Consider the following 26,933-nt stretch of genomic DNA (forward strand, 5'->3'; position numbering starts at 1 on the left):
CTGAGGTCATTCGGGGGGGTTTTTTTTTTGGTGGAATCTTGCTGCCTTCTTTACACGCATACGAGTTGGGTGATCTGACTAACTACTTGCACACATTCAGTTGGCCCGGCCGCTTATGCTGTGAAAGGAGGACACTGCATATCAGCTACTACAACAAGTCAGACCATCATCACCGTTCAAGTCATCTGTAGTTACATTTGGTCCATCTGCAGCTGTGTAACTCATTCCAATTGTGGACTCGGTTTCAATTGTGGAATACAAAGTCATTTAGAAAGGGGCCAACTTTACTTTGGAGCTGCCAGGACGGGCAGTTCAAATTGCACGTATCAGTGACACCATATTGAGAGATCCACTCAAATCACGTCAATACAGCTACAAAGACAATAAGCGTGCTTTGTTCTTCAGCGACATGATCCACGTAACGATAGGAGGCTGGCTGACGTTCCCCACGGCGTGGTTGCTTACGCCAGCCACATGAACTTTATCACCACCTAGGGGTTCAATGGCTGGTATCGCCTTCCGCCTCATACTAGCGCATACGCTTATACCGAGCCGTCAGATTGAGGCACTCGCACCCGTGAAGCCGGGCTCGTATCAGATTTGACCACGACAGATACGATACACTCTCCTATTTCGTAGGTTACGTATGGCCAGTCAGCGTCAAGATCTTTGTTTGTCTAGTAGCGACGAGTAACGGATATTGAAATAGGTTGCGGAGCAGCTTATGCGAGCTTGCAAACATGATCATCCGAGCAATCGCACCAAAAAAAACCTCGTCGGATCTTCGGTCGAGACGCAGAAGCAATGTCGAACATGTTCCGCTCCAGATTGCTGGAAATCAAAACATCTCCCGCCCTGACTGCCAAAGGAGACGAGCTCAAGGGTTCGTCCACACGGTTCCAGCGGGAATGCTACGCGGCTTCCCCGCAATATTCAACCGATGGCCCCTTGTGCCTCAAGAAAAAGGCCCTCTCTCAAACATGATTACCCTTCCGGAATAGATTGATCGTTTCGTATCTATCCATATTTGTCCTTCTGGAAGCTTCACCTGATCGATGGACCCCGGTGGGCCGTGTCCCGGTGCGAATGCTACGACGCTCTGCACTGGCATATGAAATAGAGGGACTTGCGAGCAACTCAACTCCGCCCTCCTGCCCGGCCTAGGTGCAGATTTCCCCATTAGTCTAGGTTGGCAAGCATGCACCTTTACACGTGCCGTTGCTTTCTCAGGGGCAAGCAATTGGCGAGATGCCAGAAGCGGGTAGCGGCCATGGCAATGATTAAGCCCAGACGGCAGATTGACTTCAATCAATTGTCGCTTTTGCTTTATTATTCCTTGCGTCCGTAGCTTATCGTCCCTCAAGGTTTCGGTTGGTCTCGAACTTACGTGACTGTGTGTTTCAGATTCTCAGGGGCGGATGGGGTCCGTAACTTTTTGGTTCAGACTTCAGACTTCCGTGACGATCCTTGGTAGTGACCCCTGCCGTGCTATCTGAGAGCCCGATATGATATAAGGACCGTGCGATGGCGTGCTCCTGGAAGCGTAACTATGTCTTGAAATCATGAAACACAAATACTGCTGTTCAGAGCTTGAAGTGCTGGTATTGTAATCTTAACGATCACGTGCTGGAACAAAAACTTCACGCAACTTGACTCAGCCGAATAATTTTGGACACAATTCTTCGACCTACTGGTAGAGAGGATAAATGAATTACACGCTTGATCAAGAAATATCCTTTGCAATAATGAAACGGCCATGGAGCAATAAGGTTTGTGTCTAGGGTGCAGGCAAAAAAAGGCCGTGTCCAAATAACGTAAGCCAATGAGGCAAATTCAGCCATGCTACCTCAACTTACAAGACAGAGGCATCTACTCTGGCTTGATTCTGGATTCTCAAATTTCGACAAATAATCACGCTCATATGATAAATGAATTACTGAAATTTGTCTTGGGCGTTGTCACGCTTGCGGGAAGGGTGGAAAGGAAGCGAATCATGTGACACCTACGGAGCAGACTGTCGGAAGGCAGGGCCCCTTACTTACCCGTTTCGCTCCTCGTCCTGCGGGCATTACCACAGTCACATACTTTCCGTTCATGTTGGCCTCGCAGTTGACTCCCAAACTTGTTCTCGTGGTCGTGTAGAACAGCTTTGTGTCCTTGGCCGGTGTCTACACATACTCGGGAGATGTTCACCTCGGTACACATCTATACGGGTGGGGGCTTACCGAAAAACGATGCGAATGGACCAATGCGCTGAAGCCCTGAATCCTAACCAATGGGGTTTTCCTGACATGGCGGGGACTCAACAAGACATCACAATAAGAATCATAAGGTTGGATAAGGATGACCCTCGACTCCCTTGGTCCGTGTTTCAAGACGGGTGTCGTACAGCAACAATAAAGGCCTTTTTTTTTTCTTCTTCTTTTTTTCCCCCTGATCCAGCGTAAAGACTGGGCGAACACTCCTGCATCAGGCCATTTGTCGGTGGGCAGGACCCCTGAGACTCGCCCCCAGGAATGAAAGGAGTTATACCTCATGCACTTAGGGTCATGGATGATGCCATCAGGGTAGCCCTTACTCTTGGCATGTCAAGTCTATGTGGATCACTATTGTGTCGATCAAGTAAATGCCGAAGAAAAGCAACATATGAATCAGATGCAATCACAATTCTTTGAGCCGCTAGAAGCGGTTCATATGAGGTATTGCTTGGAGTTTCGGTGAAACACCGGATTTCGCAGAACAACATCATTGTACGAGAACAGAAGCTCGTTGTCGTACCTGATATACGGGATAGGATTGTAAGCTCTCGTTGGTCAACCCATGGATGAATTTAACATAAGGGTCTGCTTTCTCGTAGATGGTTGGTCGTTACATCAGCGTGAGCCTACTTCCATCACGGTGTATTGCCAATGCGGAGTACTGGCCAAGCAGTAAGGAAACTAACAACGCTTGACCGCAACTCCGAGCATTTCCACGCGACTTGTCCTATGAGTCTGATGTATTTAGTGCATTTCTTGGTGTCCTGGGGCGATTCAGAAACGGTAGAAGCCAGGTATTTCACAACCTCTTTCCGCAGCACAATCACGATTTCTTGCCAGCAGAAGCTGTCACGGGATCTTACATGCCTATTGTTGGGCGGCAGCAATTTTACTATCAGATCTCAATTTTTACCATGGACGTGGGTTTACTGAAAAGGGATCGAAGCCTATAAACACTGACCATGGCAAGGGCGAATCACAAGTCCTGTCGCGGGTACTAGACTAGTTATGGATGTGGTCGTTCACGTCGAAACGCTCTCTGGGCAGAGAGCCCAAAACGGCTTTTGTTTTCGCGATGGGAAATACTAAAATTTTCTGTAAACTCACTCCTGTGCTACATATGATTCGCTAGATGGCTGTCGCCAACTGTCCTGTTTCTGGTAAGTCGGTTTGAATACGGCAAGCCTAAAGCAGTTATACATCTGTATGTCCACCCGCCGCCGTCGCCCGACGTCAACGTGAAGGAGGTCTCCGCGATAGTAATGATCAATTCTGGGAACGAAGGATCGATGCTAGAACACATATATGGAATATATGGAACATGATCGTCTCACTGGCTCGGAAAGGTGTGCCTGGTGTAGAAGGTCAAGTATTTGCACATGTCGAAAAGGAATCCTTTGTGCAGCTAGGAACCATCGAATAGGGATAGGAAGTCTCGTAGGAGACTAGAGAGCGTCTCGCACATGGCACTTACGAGATTCTAGCGAAATCAAGCTACTCGAAATTTAATAATTGCACCGCTCGAGAGGCACAGTTCGTCCGATCAAGTTCCAGTGTACGTAAGTCCGCGTAGGTTGGGATTCACTTGATTCGGAAGCGGGCACATACATAGATCAGATAGCCAACTTGATATACAACATCGGTGATTGACTTTGCACCTTGTGTATTCCATGGTAGCTTGGGGAGGATGGCATCATTGAGGTAATTTATTGGTCAGTACCATTGAGAACATGTAGGCAATTCATCTTTGATTCACTCTGAATTTCAAGTAACATATGGGCTCGTCATGAGTATAGTGAGATCACAACTCTATGACGTCTATTAGTGTTTGCTAAATCGTAAGGCAAAGATTTTGTTCGACATTATTTATTTGTGCGTATCTTGATACTCATCAGCACTGCGAAGACAGAGTATTGCTTGCCACAGTGTCACAGTTTTCTTTCTTATCTAGCTCATCGTCGCCTTCGCCCTCATTCTATATGGGCTCGGAGTACGAGTCCGAAGATTGCACTCAAGAACCATTAACCACCATGGTCTCTCACCCACCTTGGATTGTCGGGTCTCCTGGCACAAGCCTTAAGAAGGAGAAGAAGTCCGATCCCTTCGCAGAGTCGTCTTCAGGCTCACTACGGTCCCTTACCGAGACGGAAGACAGTATAGCGGAGCTGGAAACTGTCCAGTCGGCGCCGCCTGACGCCAACAAGAACAATGGCCTAACAAAAACACACTAGGAGCAACCCTCGAGTTTGCAACCCCCAGCCATGACACCCCGTCAACGTTTATATACGCCCATGGCTAGGGCCCGAAATCCGCAAATCCGACGCAGAGTCACCAACCCACACGCGAGGGCTCGTGGGCGGCCGCGAAGATCCTGGCGGCGCCGGTGTGCGCGATAAAGGCGCCGCAGAACACACTAGGAGTATCCCCGATGAAGATAGGGAGAGAGAGTGGGCTCGAGAGATACACGCACTCACAAAGAATCTGACTGCTGATCGGACTAATCGTAAATTGGGAAAGAAGTTCCGGAAAGAATGGAAGAAATACTAAGCACAAAGGAGGCGGCGCGAAGCAACGCAGACTTTGTGATACGAATGAACATGGTAGGTAAGGTAGCATAATTTCCGCCCATCGCAAGGTGAGATTGCAATAAGGACGGGGTATTCAATATGGTGACTGTAAATCCTAGAGTCAAGCCTGAGGGGGACTCCATAACGCCATACATATCCAGAAGTCATGATACATGATACATCGTACATCGTACATCGTAAAAGAGGGCGTCAGGCTAGAATCAGATCTCCAGCATCTGCTTCAGGCCAGCTTCAGCGGCGCGGTACCACCGACCTCTCTCCTCCAAATCGTCCTCAACGCCTCCCAGTGCGGCCTCCTTCCTCCTCTTTGCTTCCTTGGCGGCCGTTGTACTGGTAGCCCGCTTCGTTTCTAAAGGGGCCAATTCTGTTTGTAGTCTGTCCAGCTCCTTCTTCTTCCTGGGAACCTGGTTTTGAAGTTGTTCCAATTGTCTGTCCAGGTCGGCCATGGTCCTCTTTTTCTCGTTCACCAACTCAGCCGTCCTTGCCAAGGGTAGATTCATGTCCGGATTATCGGCATTGAGCCGTCCCTCGTTTTCTGAGCGCAAGGCGGCGACCTTTTCTTCCAAGCCGCGGATCTTCTCGGGCAGTTCTTCTAACTTGGCGGTTTCCAGCTTGACGCCCTCGTAGCGTTTGGCAAGTTGGGCTCCCCTCCTCTCCAGGTCCTTGACCATGTCCACCACGTTTGTTTTCAGGGCCTTCAGCTCTGCCTTTGCCTCTGCGTTCTGGGCTTCCAGTTCGACATTCTCCTGGGGACTGACGATCAGGGGTGGGTCGCCGACGATGGCTCGTATGAACTTTTCCTTGGTGACCTGCTCGACGTAGCTGAAGCGCAGCTTAGCGAAGAGCTCGCGGTAGTGGACCAGATCGGCCTCTAGGCTGGCTGGTGTGGGGGCGTCGAGAGAGCTGTTGGATGCATCGGATGTACGTGACTGTGTGCGGTAGGGATCTGTCGGCGTGGTAGAGATGGGCTCTGAAAGCTTTAGGATGCTGAGCTCTTGGGACTCGTTGAGCAATTGAAGGGCGGTAAGAACTTGTTCTGGTGAGGTTGGAGTTGTTGCGGCAGAGGCGGTAGATTTCTTGGGGCGCGGCATTGCGATTGGGTGGCAACACTAGATGGCTGTGCAGAGAGGAAGCTGTCTTGAGCTGGGTCAACAACTGTGATTTGTGGGGGTTTAGTTATGCAAAGGCGACTGCGACGACATGCGAATTCACGATAGACAAAGACAAACAACACGTGAAGGAACATGCACGACTATTTACTTTGACCCAAAAGAGGAATGGTCAGTGTTAGACTCTAATGGAGGGGGACAATGGAGGGGAAAAGGGCAGGAGGGGGATAAACAAAGCGGGACAGTGCATGGGCTTAGCGTTGATGTGGGGGCTGTCTGGCCCCTGTGGCAGAGGCAGCATCGCCCCGACCCCTACTGTAACTGAACACACAGAACACAGCAAACAGCACACACAGCCTACAAGAGCGGTAGCTTCAGGCAGAATGCAGAATCGTGGGGCGGGCCCTCAAGCTGTGACGCGGCTTGTCATTATTCCACTTGTCTCCGAGGCCCACGACAATGCCAGTGCCAGTGCCAGCGCCAGCGCCAATGCCGATGCCGATCCAAAGCAGATGTAGATGCAGATGTAGAGGCAGCTTTCGTCACAACCCCGATAAATAAAGGTCAATCAAAACATACATACGTACATATCTACATACATGCGCACACTTAAAAGCTACCAGCCGTTCCTCCCTTTCCTTGCTCTCCCGTCACGTCAGATCGCCATTCATGCCAACCTACAGTGCATGACTTCTCTACTTGGGCGGTCAGGCGGTATCTGAAAACATGTCTTCCACCAACAAATTCGACGACGAATGGGTCGCCGACCTCCTAGACCAGGAAGCGGCTGACTGCGCTCTCAAATACTCCACCATGGGCATGGAGGCCTACACCAAGTCCGCCAAGTGAGTCTATTCCCACGTCTTCCATATCGCATGCAACTCAACGCCTTTCACAATGTAGGCGTCCCTCAAACCTTCCCAAGCCAAACACACGCTTCCTATCCAGTATTGTCAAGGCGACCAACAACCACAACCGGAACCTTCTCGCTCAAGAACGTGCGGAATCACAAGCTCGCCTGAACAGTCTGGACCGCACCAAGCATGAGAGTGAAGAGCGCGAAAAAATGCGTCGTCCAGGAGCCGCTGACACCCGCAAGCGCATGCTAGGCGGCATCAACGCTATCATCGGTGGCTCGTCTAAGAAGCGCAAAACCGACGACGACGACAGCACCAAGGATCTCGAAAATGACCCCAAGCGCCTTAGGCAGGACCGAGGAGATATTCACGCCCCTGGTAGAGCACATCGGCACCACGACGACGACAGAGATGGCGACCCACCCGCCAGAAAGGACAGAAATGCTAGGAAAGAGCTGTTCGCTGACCACGGCCCGAGGCGGGGTCATCCGCGCGGCCATCGTGAAGAAGAGCGAACGAGGCTGACGCCAGAGTCAAGATCGAGGTCGAGGTCGAGGTCGAGGTCGAGAGAGCGCAGACATCGCAGCCATAGACACAACGATCGTCACCGACGCACGCACAATGGAGATCGTCACCAGGTCTCCCGAAACGTGCAAAAGGACCACGATCCTACAAAGACTCGCGCAAAGGAACAGCTCTCCAACGACTCAGATTCTGATCCCCTCGAAGATCTCATTGGTCCCAAGCCGCCGTCTCCCGTCCGGAAAAGAGGCCGTGGCGCAACGTCAGGAACGTCAGCCATGGACGGTCGCTTTGAATCAGGCTACGATCCAAAAACTGATGTTGCTCTGGGCCATGAGGAGGAGGACGATGACTGGGGCTCGTCATTAGAGGCGCTTCGTGCTCGCGAGGAATGGAAGCAGAAAGGCGCCGAAAGGTTGCGCCAAGCCGGCTATACCGATGTAGAAGTGAAGAAATGGGAGAAGGGGGACCAGAAGAACGAAGAAGATGTGCGATGGACCAAGAAAGGCGAGCAACGGGAGTGGGATCGAGGCAAAACTTTCAAGGACGGCATGTAGGAAATGCGTCGGAAGTCTCCCTCAAGCGCTCTCCTACAGTCGTTTAGTAGGACTCGCCAGCCATTAGATCATGTCTGGCACTGAAACCAGCAAGCACTGATGCAGCAGAGCATAGCCCGCATTCCAGGTGTATTCGTACCACGTGGCTAATTGCGGATTCGATTTAAAGTTGGAGACAACATCACAATGATTTGGGCGACATTGCATTTGCGGAGTTCATGAGATATGATAGATTGCATAGAGCGGCGTTTTGGTATTGGGCCCGGTCTTTTGACTTACTGAATTGAACTTTACCCCTATGGCCAAATGCCAATAGCTGTTAACACATCCTTCCCCATTATATAATTTTCCCATCATGATGGCCTCCTCTTACATGACATGTACCTGGATGCTCGATTTCCCTTTCGATATGTATCGAGTGCTTCCTCAGCCAAGACGTCAGAGTGGGATCTGAAGATATATGCTGACATGCCATTCGGCGCAGTGTGAAAGTCCGACTTGTCAACCTTATCACGACGGGCCCCAAGCTACGCATGACTCGCAAAGATTTGATTTGATAGAATGGTCTATAAAACCCACAGAGAAGCGAATTACATGACGGCCTGAAGCATTGCCAGCTCTCCAATTGTTATGCTAGTACTTGGAATATCTGTGGTCAAGGCAGAATGAGAGTAACCAGTTGCTCGTGTCGTCCCCTGACCAATTCACGCATCGTAGGTGGTGACCTTGACGCTGTTCCAGGCACAGATGTTGCTGTTTAAGCAATTACCAGACACGTTGACTGTGGTGCCACGGACGAGGTCGGTGCAGTCGCCGTCGGTGTAGAAGGAAACTATTTGGGCGGAACATGGAGAGAATGTCAGCTGAACCAATAACGGAAAGAAAAAAAAAGAAGGAGGAAACACTGGTTTTTGTTTTATGTGTCCTATATTGGCTACTCACCCTGGTAAGAACCATCCTTTAGAGCACCAAGCTCGGCCGTGGTGGTAGCGAAGGGAAGGGGAACACATTCGTTCACGGACGCTTCCGTGATGTAGAAGTCCAGGTCCAAGTCGCTGCCGCTGCAGTTGGACATGTTCTTCCAGCCTTTGATTCTGGCCAGGTAGTCCTGCCCGCCCGTTGTCTGGCCCACCTGGACGGCGGCGGCGGAGATGGCGGCCGCGTTGGCGAAGAGGGAGATCAGGGTTGAAACGTGCATTTTCTTCCCGAAGGCCGGGGGTTGAGTGAAGAAGTAGAAAGATTATATTTTCTTAAGTAGATAGCGGTTGTTTGTGTGTGATGTAGCAGATAAACGAATGGATACAGATTTTGTCTGCAAAGAAATACCAGAAAGCACGGCGCGCTGCTTCTTATTATACCTGCCCGGGCCCCAGTATTTTTTTTGTCTCCGTCCAACGCTTGATGGTGAATTTCTTGAAGTTTCCAAGTGACTCTCCCGTAACCTGAACTTGAAGAGATTAACAGTTCCAGGCAACGCCGCCCTGTGAGCGTAGGCCTGTCGGCATCGTGGTATGCCGTTCGACTCGTGATGGTCCTTTACGACCTGTATGCCAAGGGCCCCATGCTCGGCGGCCCGAGGCGCAGCGGGTCCAACGTACCGAAGGATTCGGTAAATTTCGTTGCCTGGCAGAGATCGTCAGGAGTTATACTCGGGTGGTATAAGTACTGTTGCTTCCCGTTGAGGCGCATGCCTTTCTGTGGGGTTGACGGGCGTTTTCATGCTTGGGTAATCACTGAAGTTTCGGCACCGACTACCGTTGCTCATACGGGATTGCTATTCGTCTGTTTTGGATTGTCTGTGGTAACCGCTAATGGTGGTTTTGTGGTTCTGCTATCATTACAGTTACGAACTAAATCGGTAGCAGTCCTAAAAACAAAGAGGAATCGGCATCAAACTATGAGTTATGGACCATCAAAGTACTTCATGACTACTAGTGACATACCCAATGGGAGTTTGTCTGGTATTTTGCGCTTTTAGACCTCACCGTTTAGATCCCGTCTTGTTTTACATGGATGGGGAATTTACTTATACTTCTCGACCGATGAAATCCCTGGAAATTTCTCAGAAAACTCTTCAAGGGAACTTTGAGATAAATCTGAATGGCTACTTTGCAAAAACTCTCAACAAACCTTGAAGAATGACTGAGAAGTCATTCTCTGCTAAATAACACAAGTGAATGAATGAATGAATGAATGAATGAATGAATGAATGAATGAATGAATGAATGGATGGATGCATGGTACATTATTCTCACTAGACTAGTCAATGTCCATCGAATGTAACCATCTAGCATACTAAAATGGTGATGGTTTCATTCTAGTCCTGATGCCAGATACAAGCACCCAATACCTCTCCTATCATTTCCTATTTCACGTAAATTCCTTCCTAAAACCGTTTATCCATTCGAAGCAAACACTATATCCTGCATTAGTCGCGGTCCTTATCAAGTAGCAGTGATTATATACATACAGAACCGATTTCACATGTGCTTCCAGTACTCCGGGTTGTTATTGTCGGGTTCATAGACCTTGCATGTCTTGCAGATCTCATCGTCTTCACTCGGCTCCCACTTCTTGATTTTTCCGCACCTTTTTGCACACTTCTTCACTCGGTCGTGGCACCCACACTTTTTGGAAAAGATTATGGTACACATTGCTGCGGGCTTAAGATTGGCTGGTAATCGCGACTAAGCTGTGAAGAAGGGTGCCGGCAGTTGTTTCGAATATATGATCAAAAAACTCTCAGTTGATATTGGTTTATTTAGAAGCAGCACAGAAATTGCTTTGCGGGTGAGATGAATAATTGGAGTTCGGGACGCATCAGAGTATCTCGCCAGTCAGCAGCCTTTCCGATTCAGAGTCTTGCCCGACGGTCGTCTCAGATATTGCACAAGCGACAAACTCGTCCACTAGGTGATAAATCGTTCGCAATTGTGCTCAGTGCTTTCCCAACCATAGCAATTTTGCAGAGTCTAGAACGCAAAACGGGATGATGCTCTCATGACTATTTTCGGCCCCAAAGGTGGTTCAATTGACAAAGTCAGTCCACGTGCTCTGTCATTTGATGATGCTGTATCATTGTGTAGCCGACCATCGGTCGAGCATCGTGAGGTTAATTCTGGACGTTGGTGCCTTCCCGTTCTTAATGACAGTTCCGTTTTCATGATAGATGAGCATGTTTTAGCTCCCGTAAAGAATTTCAACAGCCAAAAACGGGCTGCAGTCATGGGGGGAAAATGTGTCTGCTCTCATTGACCAGTCCTGTCAAAATTTGTACTGAAAATATCAAGCACAGATACGTCAGCACCTTACACGATCATAGCACAGTCACCAATCGTGATGTAGCGAGTCGCCTCACTTGAGTCCTTTATTCTTCGCGTATAAGCCATGCAAGGGTGAAATCTAGAGCCTGACTTCTGTGCTATTCTGACATTAGACGTCCAGCACTGGGCCCTGATCGCCGTATGCCGGGTCCCTCGAAAACCATGGGATCTTCTTGATGCTCTTCACTTTGGCCTCTTCGCCCTTTTTGCCATAACACATATCCCAGTTGCAACCCTTGGGGTAACTGCCGACCATTTCGAAATCCTCACTGCCATCCTCTTTCAGTAGCCTGTGTCCCACGCCTGCTGGTACTACCAGCAGATCGCCCCTTTGAGCCTCCAATTCAATCTTGCCAGGATTCTCCTCGCCTCCAAAGCATAACGTCGCCTTGCCTTGTGAGATACAGAGGACTTCATGAGTGGTACTGTGGAAATGCGTTGTGGTGTACATGCTAAAGCGCCATTGTGGATCTACAACGCCAACCAACTCCAGATGCGACTCGATGGCCGACGGCGTGGTTGATGATGGGAAGACGCTATGATAATGTAACAAAGGCTTTTTTTGCATTGATGTGTTGGGTAGGAGATTGTGCGCTGGAATTTGATATTTGGACACATGCAATGATGCGAGGGGTGTCAACGTAGCAGCCATTCTCAATGTCATGAGCCTATGAAGGTTGGATAAATGCTCAAGGCTTTGAAGATCTATATTAACTAAATTCAGTCCTCTGATAAAGTATGCAATTACAATTCGATCATTGAAGTTCGGAAAAGCACATATGGCACCCCACTCACGCCAGGTTTCGCGTTTCATCAAGTCGACGTCATTAGTTAGCGCCGATGCTGCAGTGTATCTACGAATTACTCGGGAATTAAACTAAGCAGGGTAACATCTAGACAAGAACGATTCCAAGCGAAAAGAAATCAAGAAATGAATGAAAAGCGCCGCGCTTCAGTCCCTTGTCAAGTCGCAATCTTGGGCATTGTGCGACTCTTTTGAGACGTTCGACCCTAAATGAAACCATTGCAACGAGAGCGACGAAGAATGTGTCCCATCAAAGTAACAGGCTTGGGCAAAAGGACAGAAGCAAGTTCGCTTTCTGTTAATTATCAGCGTGGCCACGAGTTGGCCCATTGTAAAAGTATTTTGTAGCCCATTGCGTTCCTGCTGTTTGCGCAAGCCAGTCTACTTTCCCTCACACAAAGCCACAAAGTCCCAGTATAAACCATAGGCAGCAGTGCTAGGCGCATCGGGGTGGGTTGTATGAGCCCTCTACTTGTGTCACAACTTGCAAACAGCACAATAATTCAGAAAGTGAGACGTGCTACTGCTAGAAGTTCTCTCAGTGATCATGGAACGTACTTCATTACACCGACAGAATATCTAGAGCAAGAGACGTCCAGCTTACCTCAGGTGGCCGCCAAGGTGCACGGCAGATGGTCATGATCCCAGTGCCATCCAATAGGATGCTGGCGATTACCTAGAACTCCCTGAGGCTAACCATAGCCTTGGGGTCGAGGTAGAGTCCCTGCATAAGGTGGCTGCAATACGGCCATCAGGGTTCTCCGGGCTCTTGAAAATGCCTGCAAGGTGTCTATCATAAGATGAAGTTAAGAAAGGACAGAAGAGCCCACACCTCTGAATTTTAAACAACTCATAAATCAAAATATTTGAGAACGGCGGCCATAGTCAAAATGGCGCCAGGAGCACTCATTGACTCGCCTCGCTCGTCCATCTCTGGACCTGCAGATACCTCAGGAGACAAGCGACTTCCTGTCACTCTTCTGTCAGGGTTCTTGGGTGCAGGAAAGACCACGCTTTTGGAGCACATCCTTACCTCACCCGACCATGGACTCAGAATTGGCGTCATTGTCAATGATGTGGGCGCCTTGAATATTGACGCAGCTCTCTTGACGACCCACGACGTGACCCGCAAGGAAGAGCAGGTGGTTGCTATGCAGAACGGCTGTATCTGCTGCACACTACGAGGTGACCTTCTAGAAGAAGTCGCCCGCCTAGCTGAGGATAGCAAAGTGGACTATCTAGTCATTGAGAGCTCAGGGGTCAGCGAGCCCATGCAGGTTGCTGAAACCTTTTCAGAAGAGTGAGTCACATATTATCTATGCCGGCTTAATTGCTAATGATATGGTAAAGATTTGCAGAGATGCATGTTGCAGCCGGTTACGATCTCGAAGCAGAAGCTCAAGCTCAAGAAGGCGAACAGAAAAACAAGCGCCTGGCAGAAATTTTGAAGTCAGGAGGCCTTTCCAAAGTTGCCCGACTTGACACTTGCGTTACTGTTGTCGATGCAGTTAACTTTATGAAGGACTTCCAGACAGCAGACTTCCTTATCGACCGCCAAATCGACGTACCTGAGGAAGATGACCGCAACATCTCTGATCTTCAGGTCGACCAAGTCGAGTTTGCTGATGTGCTTGTCATCAATAAATGCGATCTTGTCTCGAAGGATGAGGTAAATCGCATCCGAGGCGTCATTAAGAAACTCAACCCTGACGCCAAGATTCTAACAACAACCAAGTCTCGACTCAATCTGGAAGAGATTCTCGATACACGATTGTTCTCTTATGAGAAATCCGCTCTTAGTGCCGGCTGGCTAAAAAGCCTGAACGAAGAGATTAATCCCGAGACCGAGGAGTACGGTATTGGTACATTTATCTACCGAGCCCGTCGACCGTTTCACCCGGAACGTCTGTGGAACACGATCAAAGACGTGTTCATCGTAATACAAACAGAGTATGAAGCTGAGGATTCCATGGATGTTGATGGCGAAGATCACAACGAGTCTCAAGATGAGTCAGATACCGAGATGGACGACGAGGACCAGCCACAACTTAATCCTCAAGCCCGTTTAGAGAGCAAAATGAGAGACGAGACGTTCGGCCCGCTACTCCGATCCAAAGGTTTTCTTTGGCTCGCAACTCGACCCAGAATGGTGATTACCTTTGCCTATATGCCCATGTGACTGTGTAGATGAGCTAACATTTACAGTTCGGCGAATGGTCGCAAGCTGGCGTTATGCTTACAATTTCTGCAGGCGATTTGTGGCGTTGCGAAGCGCCTGAATCAGAGTGGCCGAAGGATCCGAAAGCCCGCGCTGCCATTATGAAGGACTATGAAGGAAAATGGCAGGATCGCCGACAGGAAATTGTCTTCATTGGGCAAAAGATGCGTTCAGGCGGTGAAGAACGTCTTCACTCTGCCTTGGACGCTTGCTTGCTGACCGATAAGGAGTTCAAGTCTTGGGAGAAGGCCATGAATTCTAAGCACCCGCAGGAAAAGCTTGACGGGCTTTTCGAGGATGGGTTCGAGGACTGGCCGGAGGATCTCCATGCGGATCATGGTCACGACCATGCTGGGGGAGAAGTTTGTCAACTTTAGATGTATTACATGGAAGCTGAAATACAATGAATATCATTAGGCAGTAACCTCATCTGATAAAACATTACAAAGAGACAGCGGTAAATTACTAGCTCGGGCCCGTTCACAGAGCACGACCACAGATAGAGATGCCATCAAACACACGAATGTTCGCACGAGGTTTTGCATACCGACAAGCTTATCAATACCATGTAAGTAGGTGATATTTTTTAGGTCCTCTGAGCACCTTTCAATTTTCTTTATTATGAGTGTTCTTAATCCTCATATTTCAATTCCTTTGTAATCCTTCTAGTTACTCTCATCCACCATCAAACTCAGACCGACACCCACAGCGCCGACTACAGCACCTGCAGTTTGGACTATCACAGCACCTGTGCCGCCTATATCAGCACTCTGTAGGATGCCAAAAGCATTTCCTGCCGCAACATTGCCTATAGTAGCTTGTATTGTGGCCGCGATAATGCCCAAGAGAACGCCCAGCTGTGTCAGTTCTGTTCCGTCACTTTCGTATCACTGTTGCATACGCCTGACTACATGAGAAGACAGGGTAGATACAACTTACCTGTAACGGGTCCAAGCGCACCAAAGCCCAATATCCGACCACAGCGCCAGGGGCAACAGCTGTACTAGCACCAAGAGCGGCAATGCATGCTCCAATAACGGGCAAGATGGCCTGTGCCGAAGTTGCAAAAGCCAGGAGCGGCAATAATACGGAAGGATGCATTATTCTGACCTGTTTGAAACCTTGGATCCTTTGTTGGTGTGTTTGCTCTGAGTCTTGATTCTAGGACAGGATGTCTTCATCGAAAACCCGAGTTTGTAGAGACTTTCGGGCAGAGACCAGAGGACTGAAAGAAATACGGTCGACCCACGAGACTATTCCATGACTTGGACTACTAAGAATGGTCTCAGACGTCAAGAATACATATCTATCAGCAATTTCTTGTATTTGCAAACGCATGAACACTTCCATTATGACCAACAATCAGGCACCAGAACATGATTTCCCTTTTCTAAAGATAGCAGGTAATCTCTTCATGCTGCATCTATGAACCGTTTTCCAACTTATGCGCTTTAGTTGACGGGCATCCAAATATTGGGCCTGATTATATTGCATCCGGTCATGTTTACATTCAGCCCAGATAGATAGACGGCTGGAAGTCAACAGTCACCTTTATTTGTGCGGACAAGATGTCAGAACGTCTTGTCGCAACAGCACACAGTAGAAATGAGAGACGATACTCCACCAATGATGCTGGGCGAGCACCAAATGTAAGTGAATGTGCAGCTACGTAGTCTATGACGTATTGTGAAATCATCAAATCATGATCCGTATAGTGAAAAATGTGGCTACCGTTGATTTTGTAATTTATCATAAGAAATCAAACAGTCTACATATGATGTCGTCTTTGCTATGAGTTGTTCAGCCAAAAAACGGCTTCACGTCATCTTCGAGAGGTCGAACTGTTCTTAGAGATCTCGACACTTTCTCGACATGCTCTAGCACTCGTAGAACATTAATTCCCATGACCCCTTGCAACTCAGCTTCACCCACTCCTCGACTTCGGAGCTCGTCGAAAAGCGCCGGGTACTTCGAGACATCCTCTAACCCTTTGGGCCCCTTGTCCATGCCGTCAAAGTCTGAACCGATTCCAACGTGTCGATAACCAATCAAATCGCCTATGTAAATGATGTGGTCTGCCACAGAACTGAGAGAGGCATCGTCGGGGTTTAGCTCTAGGAATGACGCATAGAATGTCACCATGATAACACCGTCATTACTCTTCAGCGACCGAAGGATATCATCGGGCACATTCCGAGTATGGGCACAACGTGTATACGCATTGGAATGCGAGTAGATCACAGGTGCGGCGGTTACATACAATGCATCACGCTGCGTCTCGAAGCTCGTGTGAGATAAGTCCACGATCATGCCGATGCGGTTCATTTCCTTTACAATTTCCCTGCCTGCCTCGGAAAGTCCCTTGTGGAGAGGTACTGCAGGCTCCTCGCTGTCTGCATAGGCATTATGACAAGTGTGGGTCAACGTGGCATACCTGACGCCGAGAGAGTAGTACATGCGCAGTATGCTCGCACTATTGCTGATCTGGTGCAGGCCTTCGATGCCCATCAGTGAGGCTATTGTAGGGATGGAACTGGATATTCTGCTGATGTCGGTCGCTGACCATGCATGCTCCATATATATGGGATATTCTCGAATGAGGCGGTGCACGAGATCGATCTGCTGGAGGGTATCATGGACTATCTCATTGAGCACAGCTTCCGAATGGTTGTCTGCGTTCTCTGGGCTACACGAAATTAATGGAGTTCAACGCGTATAGAATAGTCTTAAACGACGTACCATTCAACATATACGCTCCAGAATTGACCTCTCACCCCTCCTTCCTTCAGCCGAGGAAAGTCAACCTGTCCAAAGAGCCCTGCTTCCTGGCTGAAATTCTTTTGATAGATATGGTTGCGATAAAAAGCTCGGATCCATATTGGAAAGTCATTATGGCCATCTATGTTCGTAGATATCGGGTCAATATGTATACACCTAAAATTTGAGACTCATTTATTACTGACCAATCAATAGGTTGGGAGCATACACCTCATGACTAGCATATGATTCTTGCAGCCGCGCATAACGGTGACAATAAAAGTAACTCGAGACTACCACCAGGGATAAGAAAATAGTAGTAAATAATATCGAATGTTTGGGTGGCGAACGATACGATCTCCTCGCTAGCAGCGTAACACGAGGAGACCCCTTCGCATCACTGGGAAAAGACGGCGACCGCATCATGATGAACGGGCGTAGATATCTGGCGCTTGTAGTTGTTAGAGAAATTGTATCACAAGATCAAATTGGAGTTATGCCATGTATGGATAGATGTTTAAGACGACAAGTGCAGGACTCTTCGTGTCTTATCAACCAACCCCAGCCTCCGGGATTCGTCGTGGGAGCTTAGCGGCTCGGACCGAAGCATGGCTTGGGAAGTTCTACAAAATGTTGGCACATGAGACCATCGCCCTAGGTCACTAATTTACATTATTTCGAGAAAATAATAAAGCGTATTGTTTAATCGTCTATGTATATTTTGTAGTCATTATTTACCATCGAATCAATTGACTTTTCTTGCCTATCGATCGATATAGAAACGATTAAGCAGACAGAATAGTACCGCCATAGGGCAATAAATGCGTTAATTGGAATGTGGAAATGCTCTTGAAATGGAACTCAACAGTCCTCCATTGCGGAGCCAGCGGCATATTAAACCTACCACGTGGGCGCACCAAGCAGAGGCCCGGCGAGTGCTCTCATCGTAGTCGGGCTTCATAGGCAAAATAGAAGAAGAAACTTCTTAGTCAAATCTAGGTAAACTTGTCGGATGCATGCTCGGTTTCTGTCTGCTTCTTCCACATTTGCGCGCATACCCGCTCATTGGCAACTAATTCTGCGTGTTTTCCGACCTCCACGATACGACCTCTTTGTAGCACAATGATTTGATCAGCTTTGACGATCGTGAACAGTTGATGCCTTAATAAAATCGGGTTTTGACCAATGAATAGTCTAAACTAATGGAATTTTACTCTATGACTTATGTTACTGTGATCGTGGTTCTGCATTCTAGTACTTTCTCCGAAGACCCTTGGATTTGCCTTTCGGTTTCGGAATCGAGTGATGAGGTTGCCTCATCTAACAAGAGAATTCGAAGCGACTTGAGGAAAGTTCGTGCAATTGCGATCTGTGTATAATTAGCATGTCGATTTCGACAGTGGAGAACAGTTCCCGGATACTCTTTGCCTTTCTCGGCAGATAACTTGAGACCCCTTTCACCAACGGCAGTCAAATATCCCTTCCGGAGGTCAAGAATATTGTGCTGAATGCTGGTTAATTTCGCATCCTCGTATACGTCTTGCGCCGAAGCTTCAGGTTTTGCATAGGCAAGGTTGTGCATCAGACTGTCGTTGATGTGCCCAGTAGTACATCAAACGGGACATTCTGCAGAACAGGCTGCTGGGCATTGTAGGCATTGTATGCAAATGTCACAATAGAGCACGATATCTTGCTGTCACAGTGATTGATATCCACGACGCCATCGCCGTCTTGAACCGCCGGCTTCTCTTCGAACTAACCTAGTGCGAATTGTTAGCTGAGTACCGTGGTAGTACGCCTATTGGCTACTTGCCTATTCTAATATGCATTCTGCGTCAACTAAATTGTTTTGAATTTGCGTATAAAAGCTGCCGAAAAAGTTCAATGGAACTTGTAGCTGAGCCAGGTATGTGAGAAAAGTCACGAACATCGCGACATTCTGTAAGTTCATTGACATCTGATACGCATTGAGGTAACAGACAAGAAGGGTTCCCGACGTGAAGACACCATGTTGCACGGTGATCAGCATATTGAGCATACGAATACATTTGGATTTGCCTTTTGGAAATCATGGATACGGTTTCCGTATCTCGACACTTCTATCGAGACGACACCGCTGTGATGCACAATCTCGTAAGACATCAATGCATTAGTCCTACTAATCGTTGGTATACGATTGCCTTTTGAGTCGCAAGTTAGCATACTTAGCTGCTTCCGTTTTCCGTTCTCTCTTGGCCATTTATCTTCGTGCTCGTCCTCGGTATATGCCCATGTAAATTGTGATATAAACGTAAGAGAATGTTACCGATATGACCATCAGGGAGTAGTATACATCGAAAGCCGAAGAAATAAGCTGCAGCAGTCCTGAGGTTGACTACCATGGGAAATAATTGAAATATATGTGTCCGCCAAGAAATGTGTTGAGCGTGTCGTCTTTACTAAGCGCACTCGTCACTTCACTAAACCGTTTGATCAGATGAAACTCTAGGGAGAGCTGCATCACATGTTCGAATGTGGCTGAGCTGAAGCGGCGCTATGTCGACTGGCTAATCGGAATCCAGAGCAAGAGCCGAAAAGATCCTATGACACCTTCCTGACCCTGTAATCCTCGGAAGAGCACATATAATAGTATTTGCTTGTTTAGGTCCCAGGACTAAGTGAAGCAAATCCGACTCTTATCTGGTGCGGCGCAAGAATGTTCATCACTTGTTATGCGATCAGGAGGAAGAAACCAAATATTGCCCGCACTTGAAGCGCCGAGGAGTCAGAGGGCCTGTCAAATGTGAGCTCTTGGTTACTACCCGAGTTGAAATGGGTTGGTGAGATATTACCAGAGAAACATTACAAGGTTGAGAAACCCAAGAAGGTAATCCAGCCATGTCGTCGTCTGAGCGTCGCCGACCCCACACGAATGTTGTCTTTCTGGTTGTTGCTCAAGACTCCGTAGCCCGATCCATTGCCGTTATGATGGATGGAGTCTCTTCCTCCTCTGGGACTAATTGGCGCACATAAAAGAGGCGCCTTCCCGTGATGGTCAGGAAGGTAACAACTTAGCACACCAGGAGCACCAGCCGAATAACCGCAAAGCTAAACCAAACATTGACCAATGCTCTCCCAGAGCCCTCATCTGGTGATTGAAATTTGATGACACAAGAAGTCCAAGCAAATTCATAGATGATGCTTATGAGCCACTTATGGCACTTATGGCATTGAACCGGAGACGCTGTATACGGGACACCTGGGTCCGGTAGGAGTCCAGCCAGATAAATGAGACCCACCCCGATCGTGAATGGCTAAATAATGTTATCAAATTGCTTTCCTAGTGATAAGGTTCTCTTACTATGTAGTCCGTAGATAGCCCTGTGTTATCTGAGATAGATCTTCGGCTCATGAAGAGCGCGACAATTGAGGTTCCGGCCCTTCCATCCACACGTTAGTGCACATGAGGCGTGAGTGGGACACACCAGGAAACAACATAGTGCGATATATAAGATAAATACGAGCCTGTTAGCTAGTTGGTGTCGTGTAAAGAGGCATGTAGAATTGGACCCCTGGAGCTGAGTGGCCTGGTAAATGCGTGATAGAAGGTACCCGACACAGAGAGTAATGGGGGACGCCCAGAAAAACATTTCGATGTTTTGACTATTCAGTGTATCTTATAGATAAAACAAAGACTTGATGCAATCATACAGGAAATACTGAGCGGCTGTTGGTAGGCCATCAGGCGGACTATGCGGCTGGGTAGACGGAACGAAACTTCGGCTGCCGGGTTTACCATCTTCAACGTGACAAGGTCGGGATCTCCGACGTATTGTTTGATTTTCATAATAGAGTGGGATATCACTGAATTAAGTCTTTCTATTCATTAAAACTGCCTATCATTTTAGGAAAATGGAGAGATACGGACTTTCGCAGCGTGGTGCTGCCAATGTCGAGGCCATTTGGCCGAGAATTGAAAATGCCGTGGCGGAGAGAGAACGCCTTGAAGACCCCTGTATAGATATGGCGACGTCTGAGAACTGGCTTCTTCGTGACGAACTTATACAACTCTATAAGGATGCTATTCGGGAAAACTTCTTCGGTAAAGTAATACATCACTAGGTGTTGCACTATTTTTACACTGTGTTAATTATGATTCAAGCATCTATCATACCCAAACGGCTTTGCGGGCGATCAAGATCTTCTGGATGCTATAGAGAAGTTTTTCAATTCTTATTTTAATCCGCGCATACCTGTCGCCCGAGAGCATATCGCAACTGCGCCGGGAGCGGCCTTTTCGCTAGATGCTTTGTTGTACAACATAGGCGAAGCAGGAGACGGCCTCCTTATCACGACTCCGGCTTGGAGTAAGTGCTTCGAAACCCTCAACTGTTGCTTCAGATAATGAACCTATCTCATTCGTAGATGGATTTGACTGGCTCATCAAGGTCAAGTCCGGGATACACCCAGTCTTTGTTACAATAGCCTGCTTCGAGGATATCTTCACACCGAAATTGATCCAAGCACTGGAAGACGCATTCGATCAGTCACCGTATCCCATTAAAGGGTTACTTTTCACAAATCCAAATAATCCATTCGGTCAAGCCTATCCTAAGGAGACCATCGTGGAGATCATCAAGTGGTGTGATAAGAGGAAGATTCACCTCATCTCAGACGAGATTTATGCACTCTCCAAGTTCCCAAATCCTGATCTGCCAGACCCTGTGCCATTCATCTCTCTGTTGGAGATCGACATTGTCGAGCTAGGTTGTGACCTGTCTCGTATGCATACCATTTGGAGTATCAGCAAAGACCTTGGCTCTAGCGGCCTGAGAATGGTATGTCACTTGGTCTTTGACTCCGTTTCCCATCGCTGACACTGGTCAAGGGTTGTTGCATTACTCAAGGAAACAGACCTCTAGCTACTGGGATGTCTCTGGCTTCAAATACACAGATGTCATCGCTTACAGCAATTGCGACTACAAGCCTTCTGTTGTCGCCAGAGCTCCCGCGCCTCTTGAAACTCAATTCGCAGCGGCTCACTGAAGCATATGTACAGTTGACTACGTTACTACGGGCCAGAGGTCTTCGGTGGATTCCGGCGAACATGGGACCTTTCATCCTCGTGAAAGTAGCACCAAGCGCGAAGACATGGGAGGACGAGGCGGCGGTGATTCAAGCGTGCAAAGGATTCGGCGTATCTCTCTCTTTGGGTCGTGGCTACCACGGCCCAGAAAGTGAGAAGGGCTGGGCGCGGCTCAACTTTGCTCTTGCGCCTGGACAGTTGACCGAGGCTCTTCGCAGACTCTCCCTAGGACTAGATAGTGTGACGCAGCAAGGTGTGAGCACGCAGGTGGTTTAGGCTCTTATCGATGCAGTTTTGGAGAAGCTGTGCCACCGGTGAGATTGAGCTTGCATCGTTGTGTGCCGTCAAAGTGTATATCCTACACGAATGATTGATAAAGAAGTTCTTGATTTACTCCAAATCTTCCCTCTGCACAGTAGTATTTATGCACGTCATATTTGTGACTTATTGGATAAGCTCAACGAACCCTATTTGAATTCTTACATGTCAACCTGAAAGTGTCCTGTAATCACGAATGTTGGCAGGAGTTGCCGGCCACTCAGTCGAATGGCACGGCCAATGGCCCGCCCTTGGCTCAGACAGCCTGCTGCTTTGCGTGACACAACGGTGCGCCACACCGTTTTTATTTGGCAGGCTTATTTTGATCTGCTGCCCTTTCAGAATGCGTCCAATCACTGCTGCAAGATGCTGCCTGATCCTAGGGACGGAGGTTGCATCGGGCCGTGCCCCTTGGCAATGTTGCACGGAGCGAGGCCAGGAATAACGGATGATCTGCGATCCGACGCCAGCAAATGGCGAGGGATACCTGCAGGTAATTTTGGGCGGTGCAGAAGACTTTTGGCAAACCTTACTGTATATCCCTTCCCTATTGTTTGCCTGCATGCTCCAGCCTATGTAGGTAACCGATGCAATGTCACCGTGACAACGCCGCAGCAGGAATGGCACCGGTATTAGACGCAAACAGGCGAAATGAATTACGTGCAATAAATGAAGCTATATGGGCTGTCCAAAGTGCTGGCCCATCGATCGATCGGCTTGGGGTAGCGCTCGGGAACTTCTGGGTCGCACAAAGGTGGGATAGCAATCGTTGTGTTTACACGGGCAACGACCTTTCGGGCCCCGAGCTTGTGTTGTTGAGTATCTTTACTTCCAGTATGATTGAAGGAAGACGGCGGATGATGTCTTCTTCGGCACTGACTCGCATGATTTGTTTTTATCTCTGCCTGCATACGGAGGAATACCAAAGGCGACGACGTCCTTAGCCGCCTCCAACTCGATATGATATTATGTCTACCTGTATGCAGGCCATAGCCATCCATGATCGCCGGAGTGTGGGAGCTACGTTGCGAAGACAGGATAACTTATGGTATGTGCTGAAACGGTTTAGCGCCAACAGATCAACGGCCCGTGGTACCTGTACATGCACAGACACTACTGCGAAAGGCTAGGCCCGCTCCTCCCTGTACGCTGAGGTGCAGGCGCCGCGATACCATCTTTTTGAACAAGACTGTATCGACATGTAGAGGCCGTTCAAGCCCTGAATGTCCTGAAACTAGAAGGAACAGAAACGCTGGAAACACTGGAAGCACTGAAGGCTAGCACTGTAAGTCCGCCGAATTAGTAGCCCCACCCCACCCGGAGGTATGAGGCCAGCCGCTGAGGTCCGGCACACGGCTAAGGTTAGGGCGTCACGGATCATATTCTTGGCAGCAACACCTACTACTACCAACCTTAGTGCTATGTACCTACACCTGTTAACGAGCGCTTCTGGGAAAAGGCTGGCTGAGTAGAAACAATCACCGTCGAAAGTGAAGTAGTTCCAACCCGACAACGCTCGATGTCTTGTGACGAGTCAAGGTGGAATTGAATGTTGTCCTTGATGAACCATTTTCTCAACTACCTGAAGTATTTCTTGCACTGGAAGCCTCGCTTGTTAACCAAGTCCTAGAATGATCTCGCGGGCACTGCAAACATGCGCCATAAAGGTATTGTAGCATTCCCATCCAATCAAATCTGGCCGGGGGCCGACTTCCCTTGCATGAGGCAAACACCATCATGCATCTAGCGAAACCGCCATGTCGTCTTCAGGATCTTGTGTTAACGCATCTTTCTTAGCTACCTGCCATTCACATCACTCTGAATCGCCTTCAACGACGCAACATGTCCGCCCCGTTTTTTCCAAAGCAAGCTGTGAAGTTCGATGGAGCTCTCGCCCAGGAGCTCCAAGGGAACGTGAGTGAGGGCATTGCGCAGGAGCTCATCAAGGTCGTGCCGCCGATCAAATCGGGCTTCGTCATCCATGATAATGGATGCGGCTATGGATCCGTCACGGGCGAGATCATGAGTTCTGGCGTTCCCTCCGACATTAAGATTCACTCAACTGACAAGAACGCCAATTATCTGGCACAACTGCGTGCTACGCTCGCCAAGAACCCCTCCTGGCCCGTCGAGATTGCCGAGGTCAACGCCAATGACTTGACATTCCCTGACAATTATTTCGACTTGTCCATCACCGACTTTGTCCTCCTCGGCCTTGACGACGAAGTTGGGGCTGCCAAGCATATCTTACGCACTGTCAAGCCCGGCGGAACGGCAGCCATTGCGGTCTGGAAAGACAAGCCCTGGCAAGCTGCTTTGAAAGAGGCGCATCGCCGTACTCGAGGCGACGATGCACCCTTACCCCCCTTCCTTGCCGTTATCGACTATGATACGGAGCAGTTCAAGAGAATTCTGAAGCAAGCTGGTTTTGAGAACACCAAGTTCGTGGAGAGGAGTGCGTGGCTGCACATGGCGGATCCCAAGCGCTGGGCGAGAATCGCCTGGACCTTCCTTGCCACTCCTGTTGGAGGCTGGAAGCAGTCGGATGAAGATACGTGGGACCAAGCAATCGAGATAGCCGCTGAGGAGTTCCAGAAGGGCGATTGGCATGTCTACGAGGATGGTGTTCACAAGATCCGCATGGTTGCAACGATCGCTGTTACAGAGAAGCAGTGAGACCCAATCCAAGCCCAGGCCAAAAGAGATGTATGGCCGGTTTTGCGAATAATCTATGTCTTACATTTAGTTAGGTGATTTGTGTTGACCCATGTCCCGGGTTTATTGAGTAGCCATTAATATGAGATCCGTCCCAGCACCCTGATACCGTAATTGCTGTTCATACAAAGTGAATAATTTTACCGTTGACCGAATACTTGGTTAGACTCTGGTAAATAGGGCTGCAGTAGAAAGTAACGTCGGCAGCCGGAAGAGGGGATCGATGCAAGGACCCGAGCACGCAGCGGATCTCTTACCACTAGGTAGGCAATAGATATAACAACCTACGCTGCAGGTTCAATCGAACCTTGAGCTATCCTTTGGTGCTCGACCAAACTTTATACGTAATTTTCCATTGCAGTAGCAGATCGATGCCCTGAAATCTCATTTGTTCACAACAAACATGGCTCCATCGGCAACTGAACACTATGAGCACGCCTACCCTCTTGGCAACGATCTCGAGGCCAAGCGTTTGCGCAATCAACATGATGTGATCAAAGATGCCATGGGAGGCTTAGTATTAGCCCCGGTCGATTTCTCTGCCTCTCCGCTCAAAATTCTAGACTCGGCCACGGCTGACGGTATGTTCCTCCAAGAAAAGTTTAACGAAGGGACTTTATATTCAAAGATCCCACCACCCCCCAAATAGGAGATCCATGAATTCAGATCTGGGTTCTTGGTGAATTTATGAGCTTCACTATCCTCTCACAGCACGAAATTCTGCCACGAAGCGAGGATCGTTCTAGCTCGCAAAACGAGCGCACCTCATGCATGATATACTGACGGATTCCTAAAATACAGGAACATGGATCCGGGACCTTGCAGCCGCTTACCCAGATGTCAAACATGAGTTCATTGGTATCGACATCAACCCCGCCGAGTTTCCGGCCGAGCCCCCCGGCGGCACTACCTACCAAGTTCACGATATTAACAAGCCGTGGCCGGAGGAGTGGGCAGGGCACTTTGACTTCGTGCACCAGCGCCTTGTCTTGGTGAGCGCCGGCGCTCGCCAGGAGCAAGCGCTGCATTCTCTAGGTGCTCTTGTCAAGCCCGGAGGCTGGATTCAAGTCATTGAGGCTACGAACGAGCTTCCGGAAGGATGTGGGCCGGTAATGCATGCCTTTGTGGACGTCATGAACGGCGTCTTCAAGTTCATGGACGCCGATCTCAAGTTGACCGACCAAATTCCAGGCTGGCTTAAAGGCGCCGGCTTTGTAGATATTCAGGATCGCAACGTGCCTCTCAAGTTCGGCGCTCAAAACCCGGATGCTACACTGGCTGGGCAGGGCGTCTTCTCCACAAGCGCCGCTGCTGGGGGCCTTGGCAAGTTTGCACAGAGTAAGCCATGAAACCTTATTCTTGAGGCTACCTGCCACAGGCATATAGCCTGCTGCTTCCATTGTAGTACTAATCTGATTCTACAGCTCTTCCCCAGGGCACCATCAGTCTGCCGGCGGAGAAATTGGACACACTGGGCTCTGACTTGGACAAGGAACTGAAGGAAGTGGGGGGTGTATATCCATTGCGCGTCATCTGGGGACACAAACCAATCTAGGCAAATTGTGATCCAGTCAAACGTAACCACGAAGTTCAATATAGGCCAAGTCGGCCGGCCCTTGCAATGAATCCTTCCGCGTTTTACAATTTAACGAGAGAAATAAAAGACTGTGATTACGAAATTTTAGGGTAGCATTCTTTAGAATCTGTTTTTGTATGTATGTCAGATTGTCGCGATCAAATCATGTGGTATATCGGGGCCCGAAAGTCCTACCATGTCCATGCGTGTAGTGTATACCCCTGTCAATTTTCCCTTTTGTTGGAGATATGCATACCATACGCCC

General features: G+C 48.7%; 10 protein-coding genes across 10 annotated transcripts; 5 read left to right on the forward strand and 5 right to left on the reverse strand.

Annotated features, from left to right (window-relative positions):
- Nucleotides 1-4,863: 4,863 nt before the first annotated feature.
- BKA67DRAFT_555246 (uncharacterized protein) lies at nt 4,864-6,097 on the reverse strand. The gene has a single exon (XM_046102058.1). The coding sequence runs from the start codon at nt 5,935-5,937 to the stop codon at nt 5,047-5,049; it is 891 nt and encodes a 296-aa protein (XP_045961661.1). The 5' UTR covers nt 5,938-6,097; the 3' UTR covers nt 4,864-5,046.
- A 203-nt stretch (nt 6,098-6,300) lies between these two features.
- BKA67DRAFT_555247 (uncharacterized protein) lies at nt 6,301-8,242 on the forward strand. The gene is made up of 2 exons (XM_046102059.1): nt 6,301-6,800; nt 6,859-8,242. The coding sequence occupies exons 1-2, from the start codon at nt 6,682-6,684 to the stop codon at nt 7,889-7,891; spliced, it is 1,152 nt and encodes a 383-aa protein (XP_045961662.1). The 5' UTR covers nt 6,301-6,681; the 3' UTR covers nt 7,892-8,242.
- A 353-nt stretch (nt 8,243-8,595) lies between these two features.
- On the reverse strand, nt 8,596-9,089 carry BKA67DRAFT_655701 (uncharacterized protein; the record flags this gene model as incomplete). Its single annotated transcript, XM_046106808.1, has 2 exons — nt 8,596-8,723; nt 8,834-9,089. The coding sequence occupies 2 exons, from the start codon at nt 9,087-9,089 to the stop codon at nt 8,596-8,598; spliced, it is 384 nt and encodes a 127-aa protein (XP_045961663.1).
- Nucleotides 9,090-11,104: 2,015 nt separating this feature from the next.
- BKA67DRAFT_555249 (RmlC-like cupin domain-containing protein) lies at nt 11,105-11,978 on the reverse strand. Its single transcript, XM_046102060.1, has one exon. It carries the CDS (start codon nt 11,876-11,878, stop codon nt 11,324-11,326), a length of 555 nt encoding a protein of 184 aa, XP_045961664.1. The 5' UTR covers nt 11,879-11,978; the 3' UTR covers nt 11,105-11,323.
- Nucleotides 11,979-12,909: 931 nt separating this feature from the next.
- BKA67DRAFT_532642 (P-loop containing nucleoside triphosphate hydrolase protein) lies at nt 12,910-14,614 on the forward strand (the record flags this gene model as incomplete). The annotated part of the gene is made up of 3 exons (XM_046099562.1): nt 12,910-13,319; nt 13,370-14,168; nt 14,225-14,614. 3 exons carry the CDS (start codon nt 12,910-12,912, stop codon nt 14,612-14,614), a joined length of 1,599 nt encoding a protein of 532 aa, XP_045961665.1.
- A 288-nt stretch (nt 14,615-14,902) lies between these two features.
- Nucleotides 14,903-15,338, reverse strand: BKA67DRAFT_532643 (uncharacterized protein; the record flags this gene model as incomplete). Its single annotated transcript, XM_046099563.1, has 2 exons — nt 14,903-15,094; nt 15,177-15,338. 2 exons carry the CDS (start codon nt 15,336-15,338, stop codon nt 14,903-14,905), a joined length of 354 nt encoding a protein of 117 aa, XP_045961666.1.
- A 248-nt stretch (nt 15,339-15,586) lies between these two features.
- BKA67DRAFT_635248 (membrane dipeptidase-domain-containing protein) lies at nt 15,587-17,498 on the reverse strand (the record flags this gene model as incomplete). The annotated part of the gene is made up of 4 exons (XM_046105651.1): nt 17,201-17,498; nt 16,977-17,136; nt 16,080-16,923; nt 15,587-15,622 (listed from the first exon to the last, which is right to left on the reverse strand). The coding sequence occupies exons 1-4, from the start codon at nt 17,418-17,420 to the stop codon at nt 15,587-15,589; spliced, it is 1,260 nt and encodes a 419-aa protein (XP_045961667.1). The 5' UTR covers nt 17,421-17,498.
- A 3,346-nt stretch (nt 17,499-20,844) lies between these two features.
- BKA67DRAFT_688750 (putative ACC synthase) lies at nt 20,845-22,335 on the forward strand (the record flags this gene model as incomplete). The annotated part of the gene is made up of 4 exons (XM_046109078.1): nt 20,845-21,080; nt 21,136-21,340; nt 21,399-21,811; nt 21,862-22,335. Exons 1-4 carry the CDS (start codon nt 20,886-20,888, stop codon nt 22,333-22,335), a joined length of 1,287 nt encoding a protein of 428 aa, XP_045961668.1. The 5' UTR covers nt 20,845-20,885.
- A 1,706-nt stretch (nt 22,336-24,041) lies between these two features.
- Nucleotides 24,042-25,192, forward strand: BKA67DRAFT_555262 (S-adenosyl-L-methionine-dependent methyltransferase). Its single transcript, XM_046102061.1, has one exon. It carries the CDS (start codon nt 24,220-24,222, stop codon nt 25,051-25,053), a length of 834 nt encoding a protein of 277 aa, XP_045961669.1. The 5' UTR covers nt 24,042-24,219; the 3' UTR covers nt 25,054-25,192.
- A 157-nt stretch (nt 25,193-25,349) lies between these two features.
- BKA67DRAFT_555263 (uncharacterized protein) lies at nt 25,350-26,920 on the forward strand. Its single transcript, XM_046102062.1, has 3 exons — nt 25,350-25,673; nt 25,894-26,430; nt 26,517-26,920. Exons 1-3 carry the CDS (start codon nt 25,496-25,498, stop codon nt 26,645-26,647), a joined length of 846 nt encoding a protein of 281 aa, XP_045961670.1. The 5' UTR covers nt 25,350-25,495; the 3' UTR covers nt 26,648-26,920.
- Nucleotides 26,921-26,933: the final 13 nt, after the last annotated feature.

Source organism: Truncatella angustata (genome assembly GCF_020726525.1).
Source record: "Truncatella angustata strain MPI-SDFR-AT-0073 chromosome Unknown BKA67scaffold_2, whole genome shotgun sequence".
Classification (NCBI taxonomy): Eukaryota; Fungi; Ascomycota; class Sordariomycetes; order Amphisphaeriales; family Sporocadaceae; genus Truncatella; species Truncatella angustata.

Coding starts and splice junctions, on each gene's coding strand:
- BKA67DRAFT_555247 (XM_046102059.1), top strand. CDS start 6,682: ATGTCTTCCACCAACAAATTCGACGACGAATGGGTCGCCGACCTCCTA. Junction 6,801..6,858: donor GCCTACACCAAGTCCGCCAA/GTGAGTCTATTC, acceptor TTCACAATGTAG/GCGTCCCTCAAACCTTCCCA.
- BKA67DRAFT_555249 (XM_046102060.1), bottom strand. CDS start 11,878: ATGACATTGAGAATGGCTGCTACGTTGACACCCCTCGCATCATTGCAT.
- BKA67DRAFT_555263 (XM_046102062.1), top strand. CDS start 25,496: ATGGCTCCATCGGCAACTGAACACTATGAGCACGCCTACCCTCTTGGC. Junction 25,674..25,893: donor AGACTCGGCCACGGCTGACG/GTATGTTCCTCC, acceptor CCTAAAATACAG/GAACATGGATCCGGGACCTT. Junction 26,431..26,516: donor CCTTGGCAAGTTTGCACAGA/GTAAGCCATGAA, acceptor CTGATTCTACAG/CTCTTCCCCAGGGCACCATC.
- BKA67DRAFT_555246 (XM_046102058.1), bottom strand. CDS start 5,937: ATGCCGCGCCCCAAGAAATCTACCGCCTCTGCCGCAACAACTCCAACC.
- BKA67DRAFT_555262 (XM_046102061.1), top strand. CDS start 24,220: ATGTCCGCCCCGTTTTTTCCAAAGCAAGCTGTGAAGTTCGATGGAGCT.